A 21767-nucleotide genomic window follows, 5' to 3' on the forward strand; every position below is an offset into this window, starting at 1 on the left:
CTGGTCCTTCTCTCTTGTTGAGGTCTGTTTAATCTGTTAGTTAACTAGCTGGTCCTTCCCTCTTGGTGAGGTCTGTTTAATCTGTTAGTTAACTAGCTGGTCCTTCCCTCTTGGTGAGGTCTGTTTAATCTGTTAGTTAACTAGCTGGTCCTTCTCTCTTGGTGAGGTCTGTTTAATCTGTTAGTTAACTAGCTGGTCCTTCTCTCTTGGTGAGGTCTGTTTAATCTGTTAGTTAACTAGCTGGTCCTTCCCTCTTGGTGAGGTCTGTTTAATCTGTTAGTTAACTAGCTGGTCCTTCTCTCTTGGTGAGGTCTGTTTAATCTGTTAGTTAACTAGCTGGTCCTTCCCTCGTGGTGAGGTCTGTTTAATCTGTTAGTTAACTAGCTGGTCCTTCTCTCTTGGTGATGTCTGTTTAATCTGTTAGTTAACTAGCTGGTCCTTCCCTCTTGGTGAGGTCTGTTTAATCTGTTAGTTAACTAGCTGGTCCTTCTCTCTTGGTGAGGTCTGTTTAATCTGTTAGTTAACTAGCTGGTCCTTCCCTCTTGGTGAGGTCTGTTTAATCTGTTAGTTAACTAGCTGGTCCTTCCCTCTTGGTGAGGTCTGTTTAATCTGTTAGTTAACTAGCTGGTCCTTCTCTCTTGGTGAGGTCTGTTTAATCTGTTAGTTAACTAGCTGGTCCTTCCCTCTTGGTGAGCTCTGTTTAATCTGTTAGTTAACTAGCTGGTCCTTCCCTCTTGGTGAGCTCTGTTTAATCTGTTAGTTAACTAGCTGGTCCTTCCCTCTTGGTGAGGTCTGTTTAATCTGTTAGTTAACTAGCTGGTCCTTCACTCTTGGTGAGGTCTGTTTAATCTGTTAGTTAACTAGCTGGTCCTTCTCTCTTGGTGAGGTCTGTTTAATCTGTTAGTTAACTAGCTGGTCCTTCCCTCTTGGTGAGGTCTGTTTAATCTGTTAGTTAACTAGCTGGTCCTTCTCTCTTGGTGAGGTCTGTTTAATCTGTTAGTTAACTAGCTGGTCCTTCCCTCTTGGTGAGGTCTGTTTAATCTGTTAGTTAACTAGCTGGGGCTTCCCTCTTGGTGAGGTCTGTTTAATCTGTTAGTTAACTAGCTGGTCCTTCCCTCTTGGTGAGGTCTGTTTAATCTGTTAGTTAACTAGCTGGTCCTTCTCTCTTGGTGAGGTCTGTTTAATCTGTTAGTTAACTAGCTGGTCCTTCCCTCTTGGTGAGGTCTGTTTAATCTGTTAGTTAACTAGCTGGTCCTTCCCTCTTGGTGAGCTCTGTTTAATCTGTTAGTTAACTAGCTGGTCCTTCCCTCCATCCCACAGCATCATCTTTATCCCTCTGATAGGAGCCAGCTATTCCCTGTGATGCCCTGCATTTAAAAAAATCTCTCTCTCTCTCTCACACACACACACACACACACACACACACACACACACACACACACACACACACACTTATCTGACAGGCAGGGACCACAGCGTAAACGTTGAAAATAATTGGCTTCCTACATTCTAATTCCTCTGTAAAAGGGAGCTGCCCTTGATTAAATTAGACCCTGATAGACATTCATTTTTACATGACTGGCTGCTTACTATCTCTCCCCGTAATCCTGTCCCCAACTAGGTTAACAAGGCTTCCAATTTACTATTGACATTAAACTGGCTGACGAGCCAATCAGAGAGCCATTCATCCCAGGCTGGATGCAGTCGTCGTGAGGAGGGATGCTAATAAGGGCAGACTAAGGGTCTATTATTTATCATCAGATGATCTGGTCAACGAGATGTCCTCATCTAGGGTTTCATCCCCCAATTTAATAATGAAGAAATGCATAATAATATGTGTCTGTCTCTCTCTCGCCCTCTGTCTGTCTCTCCCTCTGTCTCTCTCTCCCTCTGTCTCTCTCTCCCTCTGTCTCTCTCTCCCTCTGTCTGTCTCTCTCTCTCCCTCTGTCTCTCTCTCCCTCTGTCTGTCTCTCTCTCTCCCTCTGTCTCTCTCTCTCGCCCTCTGTCTGTCTCCCTCTGTCTCTCTCTCCCTCTGTCTGTCTCTCTTTCCCTCTGTCTGTCTCTCTTTCCCTCTGTCTGTCTCTCTCTCGCCCTCTGTCTCTCTCTCGCCCTCTGTCTCTCTCTCGCCCTCTGTCTCTCTCCCTCTGTCTCTCTCTCCCTCTCTGTCTCTCTCTCCCTCTCTGTCTCTCTCCCTCTGTCTGTGTCTGTCTCTCTCTCCCCCTCTCTCCCTCTGTCTGTGTGTCTCTCTCTCCCTCTCTGTCTCTCTCCCTCTGTCTGTGTCTGTCTCTCTCTCTCCCTCTCTCCCTCTGTCTGTGTGTCTCTCTCTTTCTCCCTCTATCTCTCTATCTGTGTCTCTGTCTCTCTCTCTCCCTCTCTCCCTCTGTCTGTGTCTGTCTCTCTCTCTCCCTCTGTCTGTGTGTCTCTCTCTTTCTCCCTCTATCTCTCTATCTGTGTCTCTGTCTCTCTCTCTCTCTCTCTCTCTCTCTCTCCCTTTGTCTCTGTATTATCTCTCTCTCATATTCCAATTCCTGAAGCACAGATTAGTCTGTATATGGATAATAAGTGAAGTGGTAGGTAGCTAGGCCTTTCTGTAATTGCCGTATTTGTCCGCAGATTGCTCATGAAAAGCGAGTTCTCCTTGTTGTCTTGGTAATGTGTTCAGACTGAATTGGTTCACTGTTAGTACAGACCTTGGCTGGTAAACATTTTAAACAGACCATAACAGATCTAGCAGGGGCTAATTGAAAAGAAATGCCTTATTTACTCCCAATTTAATAGAATAATCCCACTGTTTGATCGTTTGGAAATGAGATCAAGTTAATTATGTCTGAAACCTAGACAGGCTGTATTTATCTGTTTCTGTAATGTATCTATCCATTTCGTTCATTTGATTGTCCCATAAAGAGTGATGTCTACATGCAGCAGGCCTATGTGCTGTCCTTAACTTAGTTGAGAAATATTAATACTTGGAAATAAAAAGATCCTCTGCGATTGAAAACACTTGAATCTGAGCCGTAATGACGTGACTGTTTCTGGGAGGGTGACGATATGCACCATTGGAGCTGTGAAACTGTTCTGTTTCAGCCAGGTCCCCTGTGAGAAGCTTCAGAAAAGGGGTTAAAATGTCCGTTAAAACACCTTCTAATCCCACTCATCTGCATCGGGGCTAATATGAACAGAAATGTCAATGGGTCTGGACTCTCTCAGGACTTCCTGGTCGGGTCACAAGGTAGGTAGGCAGCCTGGTTTGTGCTCAGCCAGGCACTGTCCCCCTTTATCTCTCCCCTTTCCCTTACCTCTCGCTCTCTCTCTCCCTTCCTCCCTTTCTCCCTTCTCTCCCTCTTGACCTTTCCCCTCTTATCTGCTCTGTATGCCACTACTGGAGCGTACTCTGTCTCTCCCTCTCTCCCCCTCACCTTCCTCCCTCCCCCTCTCTCTACCTTCACCTCCCTCTCTCTCTCCTTCCCCCTCTCTCCTTCCCCCTCTCCCCCTCCCTTCCTCCCTCCCCCTCTCTCTACCTTCACCTCCCTCTCTCTCTCCTTCCCCCTCTCTCCTTCCCCCTCTCCCCCTCCCTTCCTCCCTTCCCCTCTCTCTACCTTCACCTCCCTCTCTCTCTCCTTCCCCCTCTCTCCTTCCCCCTCTCCCCCTCCCTTCCTCCCTCCCCTTCTCTCTCCTTCCCTCCCTCTCTCGATCTCCTCCCCTCTCTCTCTCCCCCTCCCTCCCAACCTTCCTCCCTCCCCTCCCCCTCTCTCTCTCTCTCTCTCTCTCTCTCTCTCTCTCTCTCTCTCCTTCCCTCCCTCCCTCGATCTCCTCCCCTCTCTCTCCCCTCTCTCTCTCTCTCTCTCTCTCCCCTTCTCCCCTACCTCCCTCCTTTCCTCTCTCTCTGCTCTTCATGCCACTACTGGAGCATTGTGATCCAGCTGAGGGCACTTCCCATCAGCTTTGCCCATTTCCCCCCAGCCAGCCAATCAGGGAGCAGTATCAGGCCAGGCAAAGGCCCAGTAACAGAGACACTAATCTGCTCATCATAAAAAGCGCAGAGCTTAATTATCTGTGACTATCCAAGGGCAGCTAACGACCAAAGTGGAATTGATTTCAGACCCCTTGTTTTGGGGGGGGTCTAGGGTATTTTTACCTTGTAAGACAATAGTATCTATCTGCTCTCTATTTTACAGCTGTTCTGTCTGTCTGCCTCTTCTTTCTGTGGTACCATGTGTACCTTGTTCCCTCTTCCCTCTCTGTATGTGTTGTTCCCTCTAGTGACTACCTCTCTGTATGTGTTGTTCCCTCTAGTGACTACCTCTCTGTATGTGTTGTTCCCTCTAGTGACTACCTCTGTATGTGTTGTTCCCTCTAGTGACTACCTCTCTGTATGTGTTGTTCCCTCTAGTGACTACCTCTCTGTATGTGTTGTTCCCTCTAGTGACTACCTCTCTGTATGTGTTGTTCCCTCTAGTGACTACCTCTCTGTATGTGTTGTTCCCTCTAGTGACTACCTCTCTGTATGTGTTGTTCCCTCTAGTGACTACCTCTCTGTATGTGTTGTTCCCTCTAGTGACTACCTCTGTATGTGTTGTTCCCTCTAGTGACTACCTCTCTGTATGTGTTGTTCCCTCTAGTGACTACCTCTCTGTATGTGTTGTTCCCTCTAGTGACTACCTCTCTGTATGTGTTGTTCCCTCTAGTGACTACCTCTCTGTATGTGTTGTTCCCTCTAGTGACTACCTCTCTGTATGTGTTGTTACCTCTAGTGACTACCTCTCTGTATGTGTTGTTCCCTCTAGTGACTACCTCTCTGTATGTGTTGTTCCCTCTAGTGACTACCTCTCTGTATGTGTTGTTCCCTCTAGTGACTACCTCTCTGTATGTGTTGTTCCCTCTAGTGACTACCTCTCTGTATGTGTTGTTCCCTCTAGTGACTACCTCTCTGTATGTGTTGTTCCCTCTAGTGACTACCTCTCTGTATGTGTTGTTCCCTCTAGTGACTACCTCTCTGTATGTGTTGTTCCCTCTAGTGACTACCTCTCTGTATGTGTTGTTCCCTCTAGTGACTACCTCTCTGTATGTGTTGTTCCCTCTAGTGACTACCTCTCTGTATGTGTTGTTCCCTCTAGTGACTACCTCTCTGTATGTGTTGTTCCCTCTAGTGACTACCTCTCTGTATGTGTTGTTCCCTCTAGTGACTACCTCTCTGTATGTGTTGTTCCCTCTAGTGACTACCTCTCTGTATGTGTTGTTCCCTCTAGTGACTACCTCTCTGTATGTGTTGTTCCCTCTAGTGACTACCTCTCTGTATGTGTTGTTCCCTCTAGTGACTACCTCTCTGTATGTGTTGTTCCCTCTAGTGACTACCTCTCTGTATGTGTTGTTACCTCTAGTGACTACCTCTCTCCTCTCTGTATGGGAGCCTGTGTGTATGGTCTGGTGATCTCACCCTGGTCTTAGTCTCCTCAGGTTGTACTGGGGGAGCTGTCCAGGTGACAGATTCCTCCTGTCAGACCTCATTACCTGGGAGTCAGTGGAACCCTAATGAGTTGTAACGAGTCCTAACGAGCTGAATTAGAGAGGGCTAATTAGGCCAAAGGAGAGGGTCACTCTGCTCACTCACTGACTGACTGACGACGCTGTGTGTGTGTGTGTGTGTGTGTGTGTGTGTGTGTGTGTGTGTGTGTGTGTGTGTGTGTGTGTGTGTGTGTGTGTGTGTGTGTGTGTGTCACTGACTGATGACTTCAGTCCAACCTGGTTCCTCTCACTTCTCTGCCACTGTTCCATTCTGTAATGAATGGTTGTGGTATTCCTGAGGTCCACACGTCTCACAGTGCAGATCAGACCCAGCACCACGCTGTTAGAATGGTTGTGGTATTCCTGAGGTCCACACGTCTCACAGTGCAGATCAGACCCAGCACCACGCTGTTAGAATGGTTGTGGTATTCCTGAGGTCCACACGTCTCACAGTGCAGATCAGACCCAGCACCACGCTGTTAGAATGGTTGTGGTATTCCTGAGGTCCACACTTCTCACAGTGCAGATCAGACCCAGCACCACACTGTTAGAATGGTTGTGGTATTCCTGAGGTCCACACGTCTCACAGTGCAGATCAGACCCAGCACCACGCTGTTAGAATGGTTGTGGTATTCCTGAGGTCCACACGTCTCACAGTGCAGATCAGACCCAGCACCACGCTGTTAGAATGGTTGTGGTATTCCTGAGGTCCACACGTCTCACAGTGCAGATCAGACCCAGCACCACGCTGTTAGAATGGTTGTGGTATTCCTGAGGTCCACACGTCTCACAGTGCAGATCAGACCCAGCACCACGCTGTTAGAATGGTTGTGGTATTCCTGAGGTCCACACTTCTCACAGTGCAGATCAGACCCAGCACCACGCTGTTAGAATGGTTGTGGTATTCCTGAGGTCCACACGTCTCACAGTGCAGATCAGACCCAGCACCACGCTGTTAGAATGGTTGTGGTATTCCTGAGGTCCACACGTCTCACAGTGCAGATCAGACCCAGCACCACGCTGTTAGAATGGTTGTGGTATTCCTGAGGTCCACACGTCTCACAGTGCAGATCAGACCCAGCACCACGCTGTTAGAATGGTTGTGGTATTCCTGAGGTCCACACGTCTCACAGTGCAGATCAGACCCAGCACCACGCTGTTAGAATGGTTGTGGTATTCCTGAGGTCCACACGTCTCACAGTGCAGATCAGACCCAGCACCACGCTGTTAGAATGGTTGTGGTATTCCTGAGGTCCACACTTCTCACAGTGCAGATCAGACCCAGCACCACACTGTTAGAATGGTTGTGGTATTCCTGAGGTCCACACGTCTCACAGTGCAGATCAGACCCAGCACCACGCTGTTAGAATGGTTGTGGTATTCCTGAGGTCCACACGTCTCACAGTGCAGATCAGACCCAGCACCACGCTGTTAGAATGGTTGTGGTATTCCTGAGGTCCACACGTCTCACAGTGCAGATCAGACCCAGCACCACGCTGTTAGAATGGTTGTGGTATTCCTGAGGTCCACACTTCTCACAGTGCAGATCAGACCCAGCACCACACTGTTAGAATGGTTGTGGTATTCCTGAGGTCCACACGTCTCACAGTGCAGATCAGACCCAGCACCACGCTGTTAGAATGGTTGTGGTATTCCTGAGGTCCACACGTCTCACAGTGCAGATCAGACCCAGCACCACGCTGTTAGAATGGTTGTGGTATTCCTGAGGTCCACACGTCTCACAGTGCAGATCAGACCCAGCACCACGCTGTTAGAATGGTTGTGGTATTCCTGAGGTCCACACGTCTCACAGTGCAGATCAGACCCAGCACCACGCTGTTAGAATGGTTGTGGTATTCCTGAGGTCCACACGTCTCACAGTGCAGATCAGACCCAGCACCACGCTGTTAGAATGGTTGTGGTATTCCTGAGGTCCACACGTCTCACAGTGCAGATCAGACCCAGCACCACGCTGTTAGAATGGTTGTGGTATTCCTGAGGTCCACACTTCTCACAGTGCAGATCAGACCCAGCACCACACTGTTAGAATGGTTGTGGTATTCCTGAGGTCCACACGTCTCACAGTGCAGATCAGACCCAGCACCACGCTGTTAGAATGGTTGTGGTATTCCTGAGGTCCACACGTCTCACAGTGCAGATCAGACCCAGCACCACGCTGTTAGAATGGTTGTGGTATTCCTGAGGTCCACACTTCTCACAGTGCAGATCAGACCCAGCACCACACTGTTAGAATGGTTGTGGTATTCCTGAGGTCCACACGTCTCACAGTGCAGATCAGACCCAGCACCACGCTGTTAGAATGGTTGTGGTATTCCTGAGGTCCACACGTCTCACAGTGCAGATCAGACCCAGCACCACGCTGTTAGAATGGTTGTGGTATTCCTGAGGTCCACACGTCTCACAGTGCAGATCAGACCCAGCACCACGCTGTTAGAATGGTTGTGGTATTCCTGAGGTCCACACGTCTCACAGTGCAGATCAGACCCAGCACCACGCTGTTAGAATGGTTGTGGTATTCCTGAGGTCCACACGTCTCACAGTGCAGATCAGACCCAGCACCACGCTGTTAGAATGGTTGTGGTATTCCTGAGGTCCACACGTCTCACAGTGCAGATCAGACCCAGCACCACGCTGTTAGAATGGTTGTGGTATTCCTGAGGTCCACACGTCTCACAGTGCAGATCAGACCCAGCACCACGCTGTTAGAATGGTTGTGGTATTCCTGAGGTCCACACTTCTCACAGTGCAGATCAGACCCAGCACCACGCTGTTAGAATGGTTGTGGTATTCCTGAGGTCCACACGTCTCACAGTGCAGATCAGACCCAGCACCACACTGTTAGAATGGTTGTGGTATTCCTGAGGTCCACACGTCTCACAGTGCAGATCAGACCCAGCACCACGCTGTTAGAATGGTTGTGGTATTCCTGAGGTCCACACTTCTCACAGTGCAGATCAGACCCAGCACCACACTGTTAGAATGGTTGTGGTATTCCTGAGGTCCACACGTCTCACAGTGCAGATCAGACCCAGCACCACGCTGTTAGAATGGTTGTGGTATTCCTGAGGTCCACACGTCTCACAGTGCAGATCAGACCCAGCACCACGCTGTTAGAATGGTTGTGGTATTCCTGAGGTCCACACGTCTCACAGTGCAGATCAGACCCAGCACCACGCTGTTAGAATGGTTGTGGTATTCCTGAGGTCCACACGTCTCACAGTGCAGATCAGACCCAGCACCACACTGTTAGAATGGTTGTGGTATTCCTGAGGTCCACACGTCTCACAGTGCAGATCAGACCCAGCACCACACTGTTAGAATGGTTGTGGTATTCCTGAGGTCCACACGTCTCACAGTGCAGATCAGACCCAGCACCACGCTGTTAGAATGGTTGTGGTATTCCTGAGGTCCACACGTCTCACAGTGCAGATCAGACCCAGCACCACGCTGTTAGAATGGGAATATGATATGGATGTTATTTTGTATGTTAACAAGGATGTCTTCTCTCTTTGTTAAGAGATAAAGATGATAATGTTGAGGAATGATGTTGTTGGAGGGCATCGAATAACAGCACTTTATGGTAATGAAACTGGAAATGATCATGATGCTGGTGATGACAGTTATGATAATGCTGGTAATTTTGGACATTGGTAATAAGGTCAACTTCATTTTAGGTGGAAATCAACGACACTATTTTGTCACTTAATGAATCACTGCGTGTCAAAATAATTGAATCACTTTAATAGGCAACAATAGCCATCAAATATAAATGATCATTTGATAATACCGTAATGGTAGATAATGAATATTTTTCTGATTTATAAGGATCTGGGACTGTGAGTCTTGTATCCAGGGTCTATGTTGGGGTCGTAGACCCCCTCCCTCCCCCTGCTCGTAGTGGCAGTGGAGAGCAGCTGGTGACCAGTCACGGTCGGACGGCCCAGTGTAGTGGACGGCTGTCAGAGTTGACCAATCAGACGGGGCTCTGCCTGGGGGTCTGGGGGAGACAGGAAACTACTGGGCCTGTGTGTAAACACACTGCAACAAAGAGACTGGCCAGGGAGAACCAGCGCACGCACACACACACACACACACACACACACACACACACACACAGGAATAATACAAACACAGACTCATGCACCTAAAAGAGGCAGGAAATGACATATCTATTCTTCGGCTCCTGTCTCCAGTTGGCCCCAGATGAGAGTCAGAGACTGACACCGGCCCCCCTGTTTATCCCCGGGTAACCCCAAACAAGCACATTCCTCACCCTACTGTTTCCAACGGCGATAGAACCCCACTGTCGCTCCTCTCCTGCGCTGCTGCGGTGGAAGTAAACAGTCCCGCTAACAACCTAACACAGGCTAATGAAGCTGTCAGTCAAACCAGCCCGCTGTTATATTAACCAAGGGGTTTGTCATGGGTTTAACTGAGGCTTGTAACACACACTAACACACACCGCCATGTATTTACCGTTCACCACTGTTTCTCAACCTACAGTACAGAGAGCGCAAACAAGGTTATACATGTATGGGGTTCCTCTCTCTCAGGGTGGAATGTATTTACCTAAGTCATTATCATGATAATAATGTGTTACTGTCATCTCACATGACTGCACTAATGGGAAACGTTGGAGTGTGTGTTGTGGTCAGGGGGCATTTCTTGTGAAAGGCTCATTGCGTTCGGACATGTTGGAGCCCTCGCTGGCATGACCTGTAGTGTTTAATTAGACTGGCTCGGAAATCTGCCGCCTGGGATTATTATTTACACACACACACACACACACTCCCCCCTTCCTGTTCCCTTTTTAAGCATTTGCTGTAGGTGGTGAGAGAGAATAGGGGTTGTGGGGAGTGTGTGTGTCCCTGTCAGTCTGTCTGAGCAGGACCTATGCTTAATTATCTCCATAGTGCTACAGCCGATCCCCTAATCCAATGTGATAAGTGAGACAAACATGGTGGAACAGTGAGCTCCAGTCAGACAGGTACCTCTCTTAGACACACGGAGGGAGGGAGGGAGGGAGGGAGGGAGGGAGGGAGGGAGGGAGGGAGGGAGGGAGGGAGGGAGAACCCTCAGGCACACACACCGCCCTCCCCAGCTATTGTCAGAGAGCCTTTCTGAGTAGCTAATTAGTCCAATTAGCCTTTCTAGTTTCCAAACTGCTCTCAATACTCTAACCAGAGGATAATGGTAGCATGCTAACCCTTAATGCCCTTCAAGATGAACACCAAATGTGAGTTGGAAAGTCACAACACTTAATATTGGATTTATTCTTTGTATTCAGGGAGGAGATAATGTCATGTGCTTGTCAGTAGGGTTTACCAGCAGTGTTGGAAACAACACTTTAGTGTTATTGTGTTTCATTACCTAAGTCAGTGGGGGGTGTTGTGTCATGTGTTGTGGAGGCCGTTGTAGCAGGGGTGGACATCCATCCTGTGATCATGTGTGAATATGGACAGTTCATCTTCTCCCTTACAATGCTGTGCTGTCACCAACGCACCCTGAGTGTGTCTGTTCACATTGTGTCCAACATGGCGCCTGACCACCTCGTGTGTGTGTGTGTGTGTGTGTGTGTGTGTGTGTGTGTGTGTGTGTGTGTGTGTGTGTGTGTGTGTGTGTGTGTGTGTGTGTGTGTGTGTGTGTGTGTGTGTGTGTGTGTGTGTGTGTGTGTGTGTGTGTGTGTGTGTGTGTGTGCCCATAAAATCTGTCCTGGAGAAGACCCAGGCTCCAGCCCTTAGCAACTCTGTCCTGGAGAAGACCCAGGCTCCAGCCCATAACAACTCTGTCCTGGAGAAGACCCAGGCTCCAGCCCTTAGCAACTCTGTCCTGGAGAAGACCCAGGCTCCAGCCCATAACAACTCTGTCCTGGAGAACACCCAGGCTCCAGCCCTTAGCAACTCTGTCCTGGAGAAGACCCAGGCTCCAGCCCATAACAACTCTGTCCTGGAGAAGACCCAGGCTCCAGCCCTTAGCAACTCTGTCCTGGAGAAGACCCAGGCTCCAGCCCTTAGCAACTCTGTCCTGGAGAAGACCCAGGCTCCAGCCCATAAAATCTATCCTGGAGAAGACCCAGGCTCCAGCCCATAAAATCTATCCTGGAGAAGACCCAGGCTCCAGCCCATAACAACTCTGTCCTGGAGAAGACCCAGGCTCCAGCCCATAAAAACTCTATCCTCTGGGGAAGGCCCAGACTCCAGCCATAGCAACTCTGTCCTCTGGGGAAGGCATGCGTGCCAGGAAGCAGTGAAGTGCTGCCTCCGTATTTCCTCCACACATACCCAGAGAGACAAGGGCCCAGGCCCCTGCCGAGACCCTCCCTGCCCCACCCCTCCCTGGGGCTTTGTCCTGGGGCTCTGGCCCGTGTACCTCCGCCCAGCCTCCTCACTCTCTCCCCGGGACAGGCAGGAAGACCAGGGACATTCCGTCCTGCTAGGCTAGCCCCCGACCAGAGAGGGTAATATGGAAGGCAGGCCCCCATACCTAGGTTACACCCCCTCAAACACACACACATAACCAAACGCAACCCAGTGAGTCTATTCTCTGGGGAGAGAGTTAATGAGATTCTACTGGGTTCCCACACCTCTAAAACTAGTTGTATTTGTCTGTCCCCCCTCCTTCTCTCTGTCTCTCTCCCCCTCCCTCCATCCTTTCTGTATAACCACACAAGTTAGTGAATGAACATCCTCCTTCCTGGCCTATAGCTACTTTGAGTCAAGTTTAGCCAGAAACTCATTTCTAACATTTTGATATTAGCTAGATGTGTGTGTGTGTGTGTGTGTGTGTGTGTGTGTGTGTGTGTGTGTGTGTGTGTGTGTGTGTGTAGAGGATGCTCAGCCACGGTTGCAGTGGTTTGAAGAAAAAGGAAATCGTTGCCGGGGGGTTGAGCCCAGTCATCCCGTTGCCGAGGCTTTGATTAAGAAGGATGTCGCAGGGCATCGATCCCCAGGGCTATTGATTGACTATTCTTATCATCCGTCCGTCTGCCCTCCTCGCGCTCAGATAAAACGCTTTCTCCTGCAGAGAGAGAGAGAGAGAGAGCGAGACCCTCCACACGTAGCTAATTTGTAATTATTTCCGTCAATGGGTCTGTTTGAGGTTAACCCTCTGAGACACCTTAAGGTCTCATCACTCATCTTCTGTTATGGCTGACGAGGCAACTTAGTTATCCCTACACCACAGACCTGTCAACATAGAGGCAGTCCATAGACTGTCCTGTTGCCTTGAGAAGCCAGCATTTCATGACCTGTCCTAAGTGGTTCCCAGACAGTGGGTCAGAAACCTCTGGTGGGTGACTAGGTTGCTGTCATTGGCTTTGTTGAATTTGAGGGTCTCAACAAAATTCCAAATCTTTGGCAGTGTTAAAAAGGTATTGAAAAGCAGTGCACGAACAGTAGGAGGGGATATGGAAATGTTTGATTCACACTCTACATACAGTACCAGTCAAAAGTTTGGACACACCTACTTATTCAAGGGTTTGTCTTTATTTGTACTATTTTCTACATTGTAGAATAATAGTAAAGACATCACAACTATGAAATAACACTTATGGAATCATGTAGTAACCAAAAAGGTGTTAAACAAATCACAATATATTTGAGATTCTTCAAAGTAGACACCCTTTGTTGCTTTGATGACAGCTTTGCACACTCTTGGCATTCTCTCAACCAGCTTCATGAGGTAGTCACCTGGAATGCATTTCAATTAACAGGTATGCCTTGTTAAAAGTTAATTTGTGGAATTTCTTTCCTCAGTGCCTTTGAGCCAATCAGTTGCATTGTGACATGGTAGAGGTGGTATACAGAAGATAGCCCTATTTGGTAAAAGACCAAGTCCATATTATGGCAAAAACAGCTCAAATAAGCAAAGAGAAATGACAGTCCATCATTACTTTAAGACATGAAGGTCAGTCAATCTGGGCCTTCAAGAACTTTGTGCAGTCGCTTAAACCAAGCGCTATGATGAAACTGTCTCTCATGAGGACCGCCACAGGAAAGGAAGACCCAGAGTTACCTCTTGCTGCAGAGGATAAATTCATTAGAGTTACCAGTCTCAGAAATTGCAGCCCAAATAAATGCTTCAGAGTTCAAGTAACAGACACATCTCAACATCAACTTTTCAGAGGAGACTGCATGAATCAGGCCTTCATGGTCAAATTGCTGCAAAGAAACCACTACTAAAGGACACCAATAAGAAGAAGAGACTTGCTTGGGCCAAGAAACACGAACAATGGATATTAGACCGGTGGAAATCTGTCCTTTGGTCTGATGAGTCCACATTTGAGATTTTTCGTTCCAACCGCCTTGTCTTTGTGAGATGCAGAGTAGGTGTGTGGTTCCCACCGTGAAGCATGGAGGAGGTGGTGTGGGGGTGTTTTGCTGGTGACACTGTCTGTGATTTATTTAGAATTCAAGGCACGCTTAACCAGCATGGCTACCACAGCATTCTGCAGCGATATGCCAGCCCATCTGGTTTGCGCTTAGTGGGACTATCATTTGTTTTTCAACAGGACAATGACCCAACACACCTCTTGGCTGTGTAAGGGCTATTTGACCAAGAAGGAGAGTGATGGGGTGCTGCATCAGATAACCTGGCCTCCACTATCACCCGACCTCAACCCAATTGAGATGGTTTGGGATGAGTTGGACCGCATAGTGAAGGAAAAGCAGCCAACAAGTGCACAGCATATGTGGGAACTCCTTCAAGCATTCCAGGTGAAGCTGGTTGAGAGAATGCCAAGCGTGTACAAAGTCATCAAGGCAAAGGGTGGCTACTTTGAAGAATCTGAAATATAAAATATATTTTGATTTTGTTTAACACTTTTTTGTTTCCATAGTTTTGATGTCTTGACTATTATTCTACAATGTAAAAATAGTAACAATAAAGAAAAAACCCTTGAATGAGTAGATGTGTCTAAATCTTTGACTGGTAGTGTATATCCATCTCTCTGTCTTTCTCAGTCCCTCTCTCTCTCTCCCCTGGTGTGTGTATGTAATGCTCTCTCTCAGGCCTAACCCTCCACCCAGGGTAGGTCATTACAGAGGAAGTGAGCTAGCAGTGAGGTTCCACTATACTGTGTTCTCCATATCCTGGTTAGTGGGGGACCCAGGACCCCCTGAAGGGGACTGTTGTTTCTAGGGGTACAGGACAGCTCTATATCCTCACTCCTGTCCCTCCTCTATCCTCCCCCCAGGCCACTGTGGTTCCTCTCCTTTCTAACAGGAGGATTGATGCATGGATAATCCCAATTGGGCTGAAAGGCTGTGTTTACATGGCGGGGATTAGGGAGAGATTAGCGCTATCACATCACAGGATTAGATTGAGTGGCTGGAAACTGTTACCACTCTATACTCACACTGCCCCGCTAACCCCCCCTCTCTCGGTCTCTCTCCTGGTCTCTCTCCTGGTCTCTCTCCTGGTCTCTCTCCTGGTCTCTCTCTCGGTCTCTCTCCTGGTCTCTCTCTCGGTCTCTCTCTCGGTCTCTCTCCTGGTCTCTCTCCTGGTCTCTCTCCTGGTCTCTCTCCTGGTCTCTCTCCTGGTCTCTCTCCTGGTCTCTCTCTCGGTCTCTCTCCTGGTCTCTCTCCTGGTCTCTCTCTCGGCTATGGGGTTAACATGGTGTCTTTCTCCTTCACAGATTAGGCTAGTAAACCCACTCCTAGTTAACCCAGTCCTAGTTAACCCACTCTTCCATTCACTTTTTTACCATCTGATCTCAAGGCTCTTGCTAAGAATGGTCCTGTGGTTCCCAAAGAGACCCAGTAGATATCCCTGTAACAGTCAGTAGATATCCCTGTAACAGTCAGTAGATATCCCTGTAGCAGTCAGTAGGTATCCCTGTAACAGTCAGTAGATATCCCTGTAACAGTCAGCCGGTATCCCTGTAACAGTCAGCCGGTATCCCTGTAACAGTCAGCAGGTATCCCTGTAACAGTCAGCCGGTATCCCTGTAACAGTCAGCCGGTATCCCTGTAACAGTCAGCAGGTATCCCTGTAACAGTCAGCAGGTATCCCTGTAACAGTCAGCCGGTATCCCTGTAACAGTCAGCCGGTATCCCTGTAACAGTCAGTAGATATCCCTGTAACAGTCAGCAGGTATCCCTGTAACAGTCAGCAGGTATCCCTGTAACAGTCAGCCGGTATCCCTGTAACAGTCAGCCGGTATCCCTGTAACAGTCAGCAGGTATCCCTGTAACAGTCAGCAGGTATCCCTGTAACAGTCAGCCGGTATCCCTGTAACAGTCAGCCGGTATCCCTGTAACAGTCAGCAGGTATCCCTGTAACAGTCAGCAGGTATCCCTGTAACAGTCAGCAGATATCCACACTGCTAGGTGAAGTAGAACTATGGTGAACATCCCTCTTCTGTCCTATGTGTTCCTTTTCCATGGAGGAGTGTGACTAGATGAACACGTGGAGAAGGTAACATCACATGATGTTAAGATCCTGAACGTTCCTCTTAACCACTAGTCTGTATATGTCTCTCTCAGGGAGGAGCGTGAGCGTTGGATCCGGGCTAAGTACGAGCAGAGGTTGTTCCTGGCGTCGCTCTCGGGGGTGGACCTATCCCTGGGCCAGCAGCTGCTGAGGGCCACGGCCGAGGAGGACCTGCGCTGCGTCATCCTGCTCCTGGCTCACGGCTCGCGGGAGCAAGTCAACGAGACGTGTGGCGAGGGAGACGGACGAACCGCCCTTCACCTGGCGTGCCGCAAGGGCAACGTGGTCATCACACAGCTCCTCATCTGGGTGAGAGAGAGGGCAATACCAACAGGATCTTTCACGTCCATGGTTCCTCACCCTGAGTGTTGTCTATAGACCAAGATGTTGCCATGTCAAATAACTTACTCTATCTTTCCCTCTCTCCCTCATCCCCCTCTCTCCCTCATCCCCCTCTCTCCCCATCCCCCTCTCTCCCTCATCCCCCTCTCTCCCTCATCTCCCTCATCCCCCTCTCTCCCCATCCCCCTCTCTCCCTCATCCCCCTCTCTCCCTCATCCCCCTCTCTCCCTCATCCCCCTCTCTCCCTCATCCCCCTCTCTCCCTCATCCGCCTCTCTCCCTCATCCCCCTCTCCCCTCTCTCCCTCATCCCCCTCTCTCCCTCATCCCCCTCTCTCCCTCATCCCCCTCTCTCCCCATCCCCCTCTCTCCCTCATCTCCCTCATCCCCCTCTCTCCCCATCCCCCTCTCTCCCTCATCCCCCTCTCTCCCTCATCCCCCTCTCTCCCTCATCCCCCTCTCTCCCTCATCCCCCTCACTCATCTCTGCTCTCTCCCCCATCCCTCTCTCCTCTCCACATCCCTCTCTCCTCTCCCCTATCCCTCTCTCCTCTCCACATCCCTCTCTCCTCTCCCCTATCCCTCTCTCCTCTCCACATCCCTCTCTCCTCTCCCCCATCCCTCTCTCCCCCATCCCCCATCCCTCTCTCCCCCATCCCTCTCTCCTCTCCACATCCCGCTCTCCTCTCCCCTTTCCCTCTCTGCTCTCTCCCCATCCCTCTCTCCTCTCCACATCCCTCTCTCCTCTCCCCTATCCCTCTCTGCTCTCTCCCCATCCCTCTCTCCTCTCCACATCCCTCTCTCCCCTATCCCTCTCTGCTCTCTCCACATCCCTCTCTCCTCTCCCCTATCCCTCTCTGCTCTCTCCCCATCCCTCTCTCCTCTCCACATCCCTCTCTCCCCTATCCCTCTCTGCTCTCTCCACATCCCTCTCTCCTCTCCCCTATCCCTCTCTGCTCTCTCCCCATCCCTCTCTCCTCTCCACATCCCTCTCTCCTCTCCCCTATCCCTCTCTGCTCTCTCCCCATCCCTCTCTCCTCTCCACATCCCTCTCTGCTCTCTCCCCATCCCTCTCTCCTCTCTCCAGTACGGGGTGGATCTGATGGCGAGGGACGCCCACGGTAACAGCGCGCTGGCGTACGCACGGCAGGCCAGCAGCCAGGAGTGTGTTGACACGCTGCTGCAGTACGGCTGTCCTGATGAACGCTACCCACTTATGGCCACGCCCAACCTGTCCCGACGCAACACCAACCGCAACAACAGCTGCAGCAGCACGGGCAGCACCGCACTCATATAAACACTACCGCCCCCTTCAGAAGGCCTCCGGGTACTGCGGCTCACAGGATATTAACAGGCTAAACACACATTGTGACATTGTATGCATATTACACACTCAAAATCCTGACTGAAAAAAAACTGTGATATTTTTGGAAGTGAGGGACTTGGAGAGAGTCTGAATTGGGAGAAAATGACTGAACTCTTTTGGGAACCACTACTTCTGCACTCCTTGTCTTAGAGCCCTCGTTGACCTCTGACCTCTCCACTCTGCCACTAATCTCACACAGAAGACACTAGCACTGCTGTTGTAGTTGCCGTTGATGAAGCCCTCTGTCCTTTTGGCTCTCTGCCCCACATCATGATGACCCCCCCCCCCCACCCCCACCTGCACTTCAGTCCAATTGTCAATTTCCTCACAAGGCCCTCCCCTGTAAAAGCATGGGGGCAGGAGGTGGCTTGGCGTTACTTCCTGGTGGAGTCAGGTCACCGGCCTCCCCCACTGCTAACTACCTGGCTGCATGTGGCCCTAAGCATGATGGGACATGGGGAGGAGGCGGCCAAAATCACGTGAAAAGCAGCGACACCCCCTTCTCATATACCCTCTTGAGTCCGATCTGCAATCTGCTCCCAGCTTCAACCCAGGCCACACACACACTATATCACTACTATATCACTGCTATATCAGCTGTATAGAAACAGAGGCCTGCTGGTTTGGAAAGACTTTGGATGTTTGAAGAGGGTCTCTGTAGCATGTTGGGGAAGGGGGGGTTGCTTTTCGCTTAAGTTATGGGAGCTCTACCTTATAACATGAGAACTACAAAGAACTACAAAGAACACTGATCAACTGAACAGAACTCCTCTTCTACTCTGGTTCTTCTTTAGTTCTCCACATAATCAGTGTTTCCCCTCTCTTCTCTTCAGTAAATTATGTGATCTCTCTCTTCCTGTGGATGTATACAAAAATATCTCCTTGTATAAACATTTTCAGAAAGTGAGAAACAAATCCTAAATATCCGATATTCCTTTGAAGTAAAACAGAAAGTGTGATAGCATGTCTGACACTTTCTGTTTTGAATTAAAAAGGTTGTTCATCACGTCCAAATTGTGTATATCTCATTGTGAATTGCTGGACCAATGAATCAGTTCCACAGAGAGGTGAGTTTGTCATATATATTAGAAGCCACTTGCTAGGTGTAAAAAGCGTGTATGTATTTCCAGGCTCAGGGACCAGAGACTGTCAGTTCTGCGTGATCTCTAAGCCCCCACAATTCCACTCGCCTCAACAACAGTCTTCTTACATTTACGTTTCATCCATTCAGAAGAACAGTCCACCTACAGAATGTATAGGAAGCCTCATGATGCTCAGTATCAGACCATCAACCTTCTTCAGGATCATCAGACGGTCGGTCCACTCAACCCACTCAGAGACCAAGGGGAAATGTTTTATCCTTCTGCATGTTATTCTGCCTTTACTTTTATCAGGTCATCAAATACACTGTATCTGCTGTTTCAGCTGGAAACACATCATGATAACATATTGTTGCCTAGTGATAGACAGAGGATGGGAGGAAATGGATAGGCAGGACTCTATCATGTTCCTGTTGATTTCTTGGTGCAGGTTGTCAGGTCCATACTCCCATTCACTAACACTGATCTACAACTGATCCAGGAACAGCATCCACCGTGTAAATGTAGCACTATTTATACTAGATGGGCTCATCAGTGTTCAATCTATTTAATTTAATCTAAGAAGACATTTGTCTGACAGTTCAATCCATGATGGGCTGTCAGCTTTTGTAGAATATTTATGATCTGATGGATACTGTTTCTTCATTGAATTAGACTGTTCTGATTTGGAGAAGAGTTCCTAATTTGGGCCCCCTCTGAGTTTTCCCCTTGTCAAGTTGACTGACATCATATATGACGTCATTGGTCAGGATAGACTCTGGGCCGCCTCCCATCAGGTCTTCTGAGGTACTCTGCATGCGTTTCCTCCATCCTCTGTCTGTCATTGGATAGCCATGTCTGTTGCTCCCCAACCAATCATACAGTCTCTGCCTCTTGAATCTCTTCGTCTGCGTCCCGAATGGCACCCTATTCTCCAACAGTGTACTGCTTTTGAACAGCGCCCATAGGATTCTGGTTAAACGAAGTGCACTATGTAGGGATAGGCTGCCATTTGGGATGCATCCTTCCTGCTCAGTGACTGAATAGGAAGGGAATCCTACTGTGTGTAAATAATATTTTACTTCTCTCTCTTCCTCTTTTGGTGCTGATGTCATGATGTATCTGAAGGAAGCAGGAAGTTCTTTACTCTGAGAGCGTCGTGTTCTCTCTGGGGTTTGAGTGGAGAGTTGCCGATGCCCATGTGATGTTTTTATTGGGAGAAATAAGCCAATGGTGGGTTGACTGAACGTTACTGGAATGTTTAGCGTTAGGGGCTCTCCTCCTGTCCCTCTTCGTGTTGATAACGTCTCTGCTCTGCACAAGTCCCTCTGCCTGTTCTTAAACCTTCCTGTGTGTGTGTCCTCGGGATATGAGTCTTTCTCTCCCCAAACCATTCCTAGGCATCAAATGCTCCCGTATTTATGACTGCTTGTGCCCTTGATGTTACCTCGTGTGTGTGTGTGTGTGTGTGTGTGTGTGTGTGTGTGTGTGTGTGTGTGTGTGTGTGTGTGTGTGTGTGTGTGTGTGTGTGTGTGTGTGTGTGTGTGTGTGTGTGTGTGTGTGTGTGTGTGTGTGTATAACGTCTATTATAAGAAGTGACTCCTGCCTCACCTGTACAGGTATTAAAGCAATATGGAGGACAGGTATTGATATCCATGCTAACGGTGGTGTTTCTGTCCAACACGCTCCTTGCAATACCTGCATACGCTGTAGACAAGCCCATACATCACACACACGCTTCTCTGTGTCCGATAGAAATGTGAAAAGAGCTAAACATGTTGAGTGTGATGAACATGAGAGGTGCTGAGACATCTGGCGTTGTCCACAGGCAGCCATGAACACTAAAGTGACCTGCCCAAACCTTTATTCAACCTTATTGAACCTTATTGTTGCAGTAGCAGAAATAGCAGCGTGAAACCTCTCCCTCGTCGCTAGAGGGGTTCTCCCCCTTAATAACACTTGTAAGTGAGGTTTTGACTGAGGAGAAGACAAAGTCCTTTTATTTATGACAAAACGATGCACTATGTATTCAGTTTGATGGTCCCTCTTCAGTCCTCTCCTCACAAAGTCTTTCCTGTACAACACTTTTGCATGGCTGGATGTTTGTGTAGATCCCTGGTCTCTTCCCTCTTATTGTCTGCTGGCCTGAAACAGTTCCTCTCAGCCCCCTGGCTCTCACACTAGTGGGAGATATGAAGAGGTTAAACATCCTATTGGACACAATCCTCATTGGTGGTCAAGCTGCTCTCCCTTCCCCCTCTGAAGTAGCCAGTGGAATTCATTATTAGCCAATAGTGTGAGCTGTCCTCCCTTATAGTTGGGTTCAGGAAGCATCAAAAAGCTAGCCTGGAATCCAGAAGATATCATTTGTTTCAGTGGTGAACCGGAGCATATCAGTTTGGTTTCCAGGCTATCTAGAAGCTCCTCTTTAGACGTGAGACGTGGAGACGTATCAGTGTGAACCCTGCCAGGGACAAGAGCACTATGGTGGACAGGGGACACACTCACCATGGCAATCAGTCTGGTGTTACTTTAGTACCATTAAACCGTCCACAGCTCTCCCTTCTATACATGCCAGTCAACACACATCACATGTACATAGATGTAATCAACAAACAGTAATAAACTATGGTCATTTGTTTGTGTTTATTTGGTTCCAGTGTGTATTTGGTGACCTCTGTCGTTGGTCATTCATCCTGTATGTAGCTACACAACCCGGGACGACTGCCAGTCAGATGATTTAATGTGGTTATAATACCATCTAGATATGGAACAAGACCTCTCTTCTCCTAACTGCTTGGGTTTCGTTCAGTTATCATTCAGTTTTCAGTCTAATCCATGCACCTCTATTGTGACCTATCAGCATCAAGCAGCGTTATTTTTCCAATTGTCATTGGTCTCCTAATTATTATTGTTGTTATTATTGTTCTATTGAGTGTCATCTGTACAGTACCGTGTTGAAACATGATACCTAATACAGTCTTCTACTGTAATGTCTCTTTTCAATAAAGACAAAATATGCTTCTTAA

The 21767-nt window shown here is 48.7% G+C and overlaps 1 protein-coding gene across 1 annotated transcript in view; it reads left to right on the forward strand.

The window, feature by feature from the left end:
- Nucleotides 1-21767, forward strand: part of agap1 (ArfGAP with GTPase domain, ankyrin repeat and PH domain 1) — a 310237-nt gene extending 288470 nt beyond the window's left edge. The window contains 2 exon segments of the mRNA XM_045699311.1: nt 16008-16263; nt 17381-21767. Coding sequence (XP_045555267.1) covers nt 16008-16263; nt 17381-17590 — 466 coding nt within the window. The 3' untranslated portion in view covers nt 17591-21767.

The sequence above is a fragment of the Salmo salar genome, chromosome ssa17, assembly GCF_905237065.1.
Source record: "Salmo salar chromosome ssa17, Ssal_v3.1, whole genome shotgun sequence".
In the NCBI taxonomy this organism is placed as follows: Eukaryota; Metazoa; Chordata; class Actinopteri; order Salmoniformes; family Salmonidae; genus Salmo; species Salmo salar.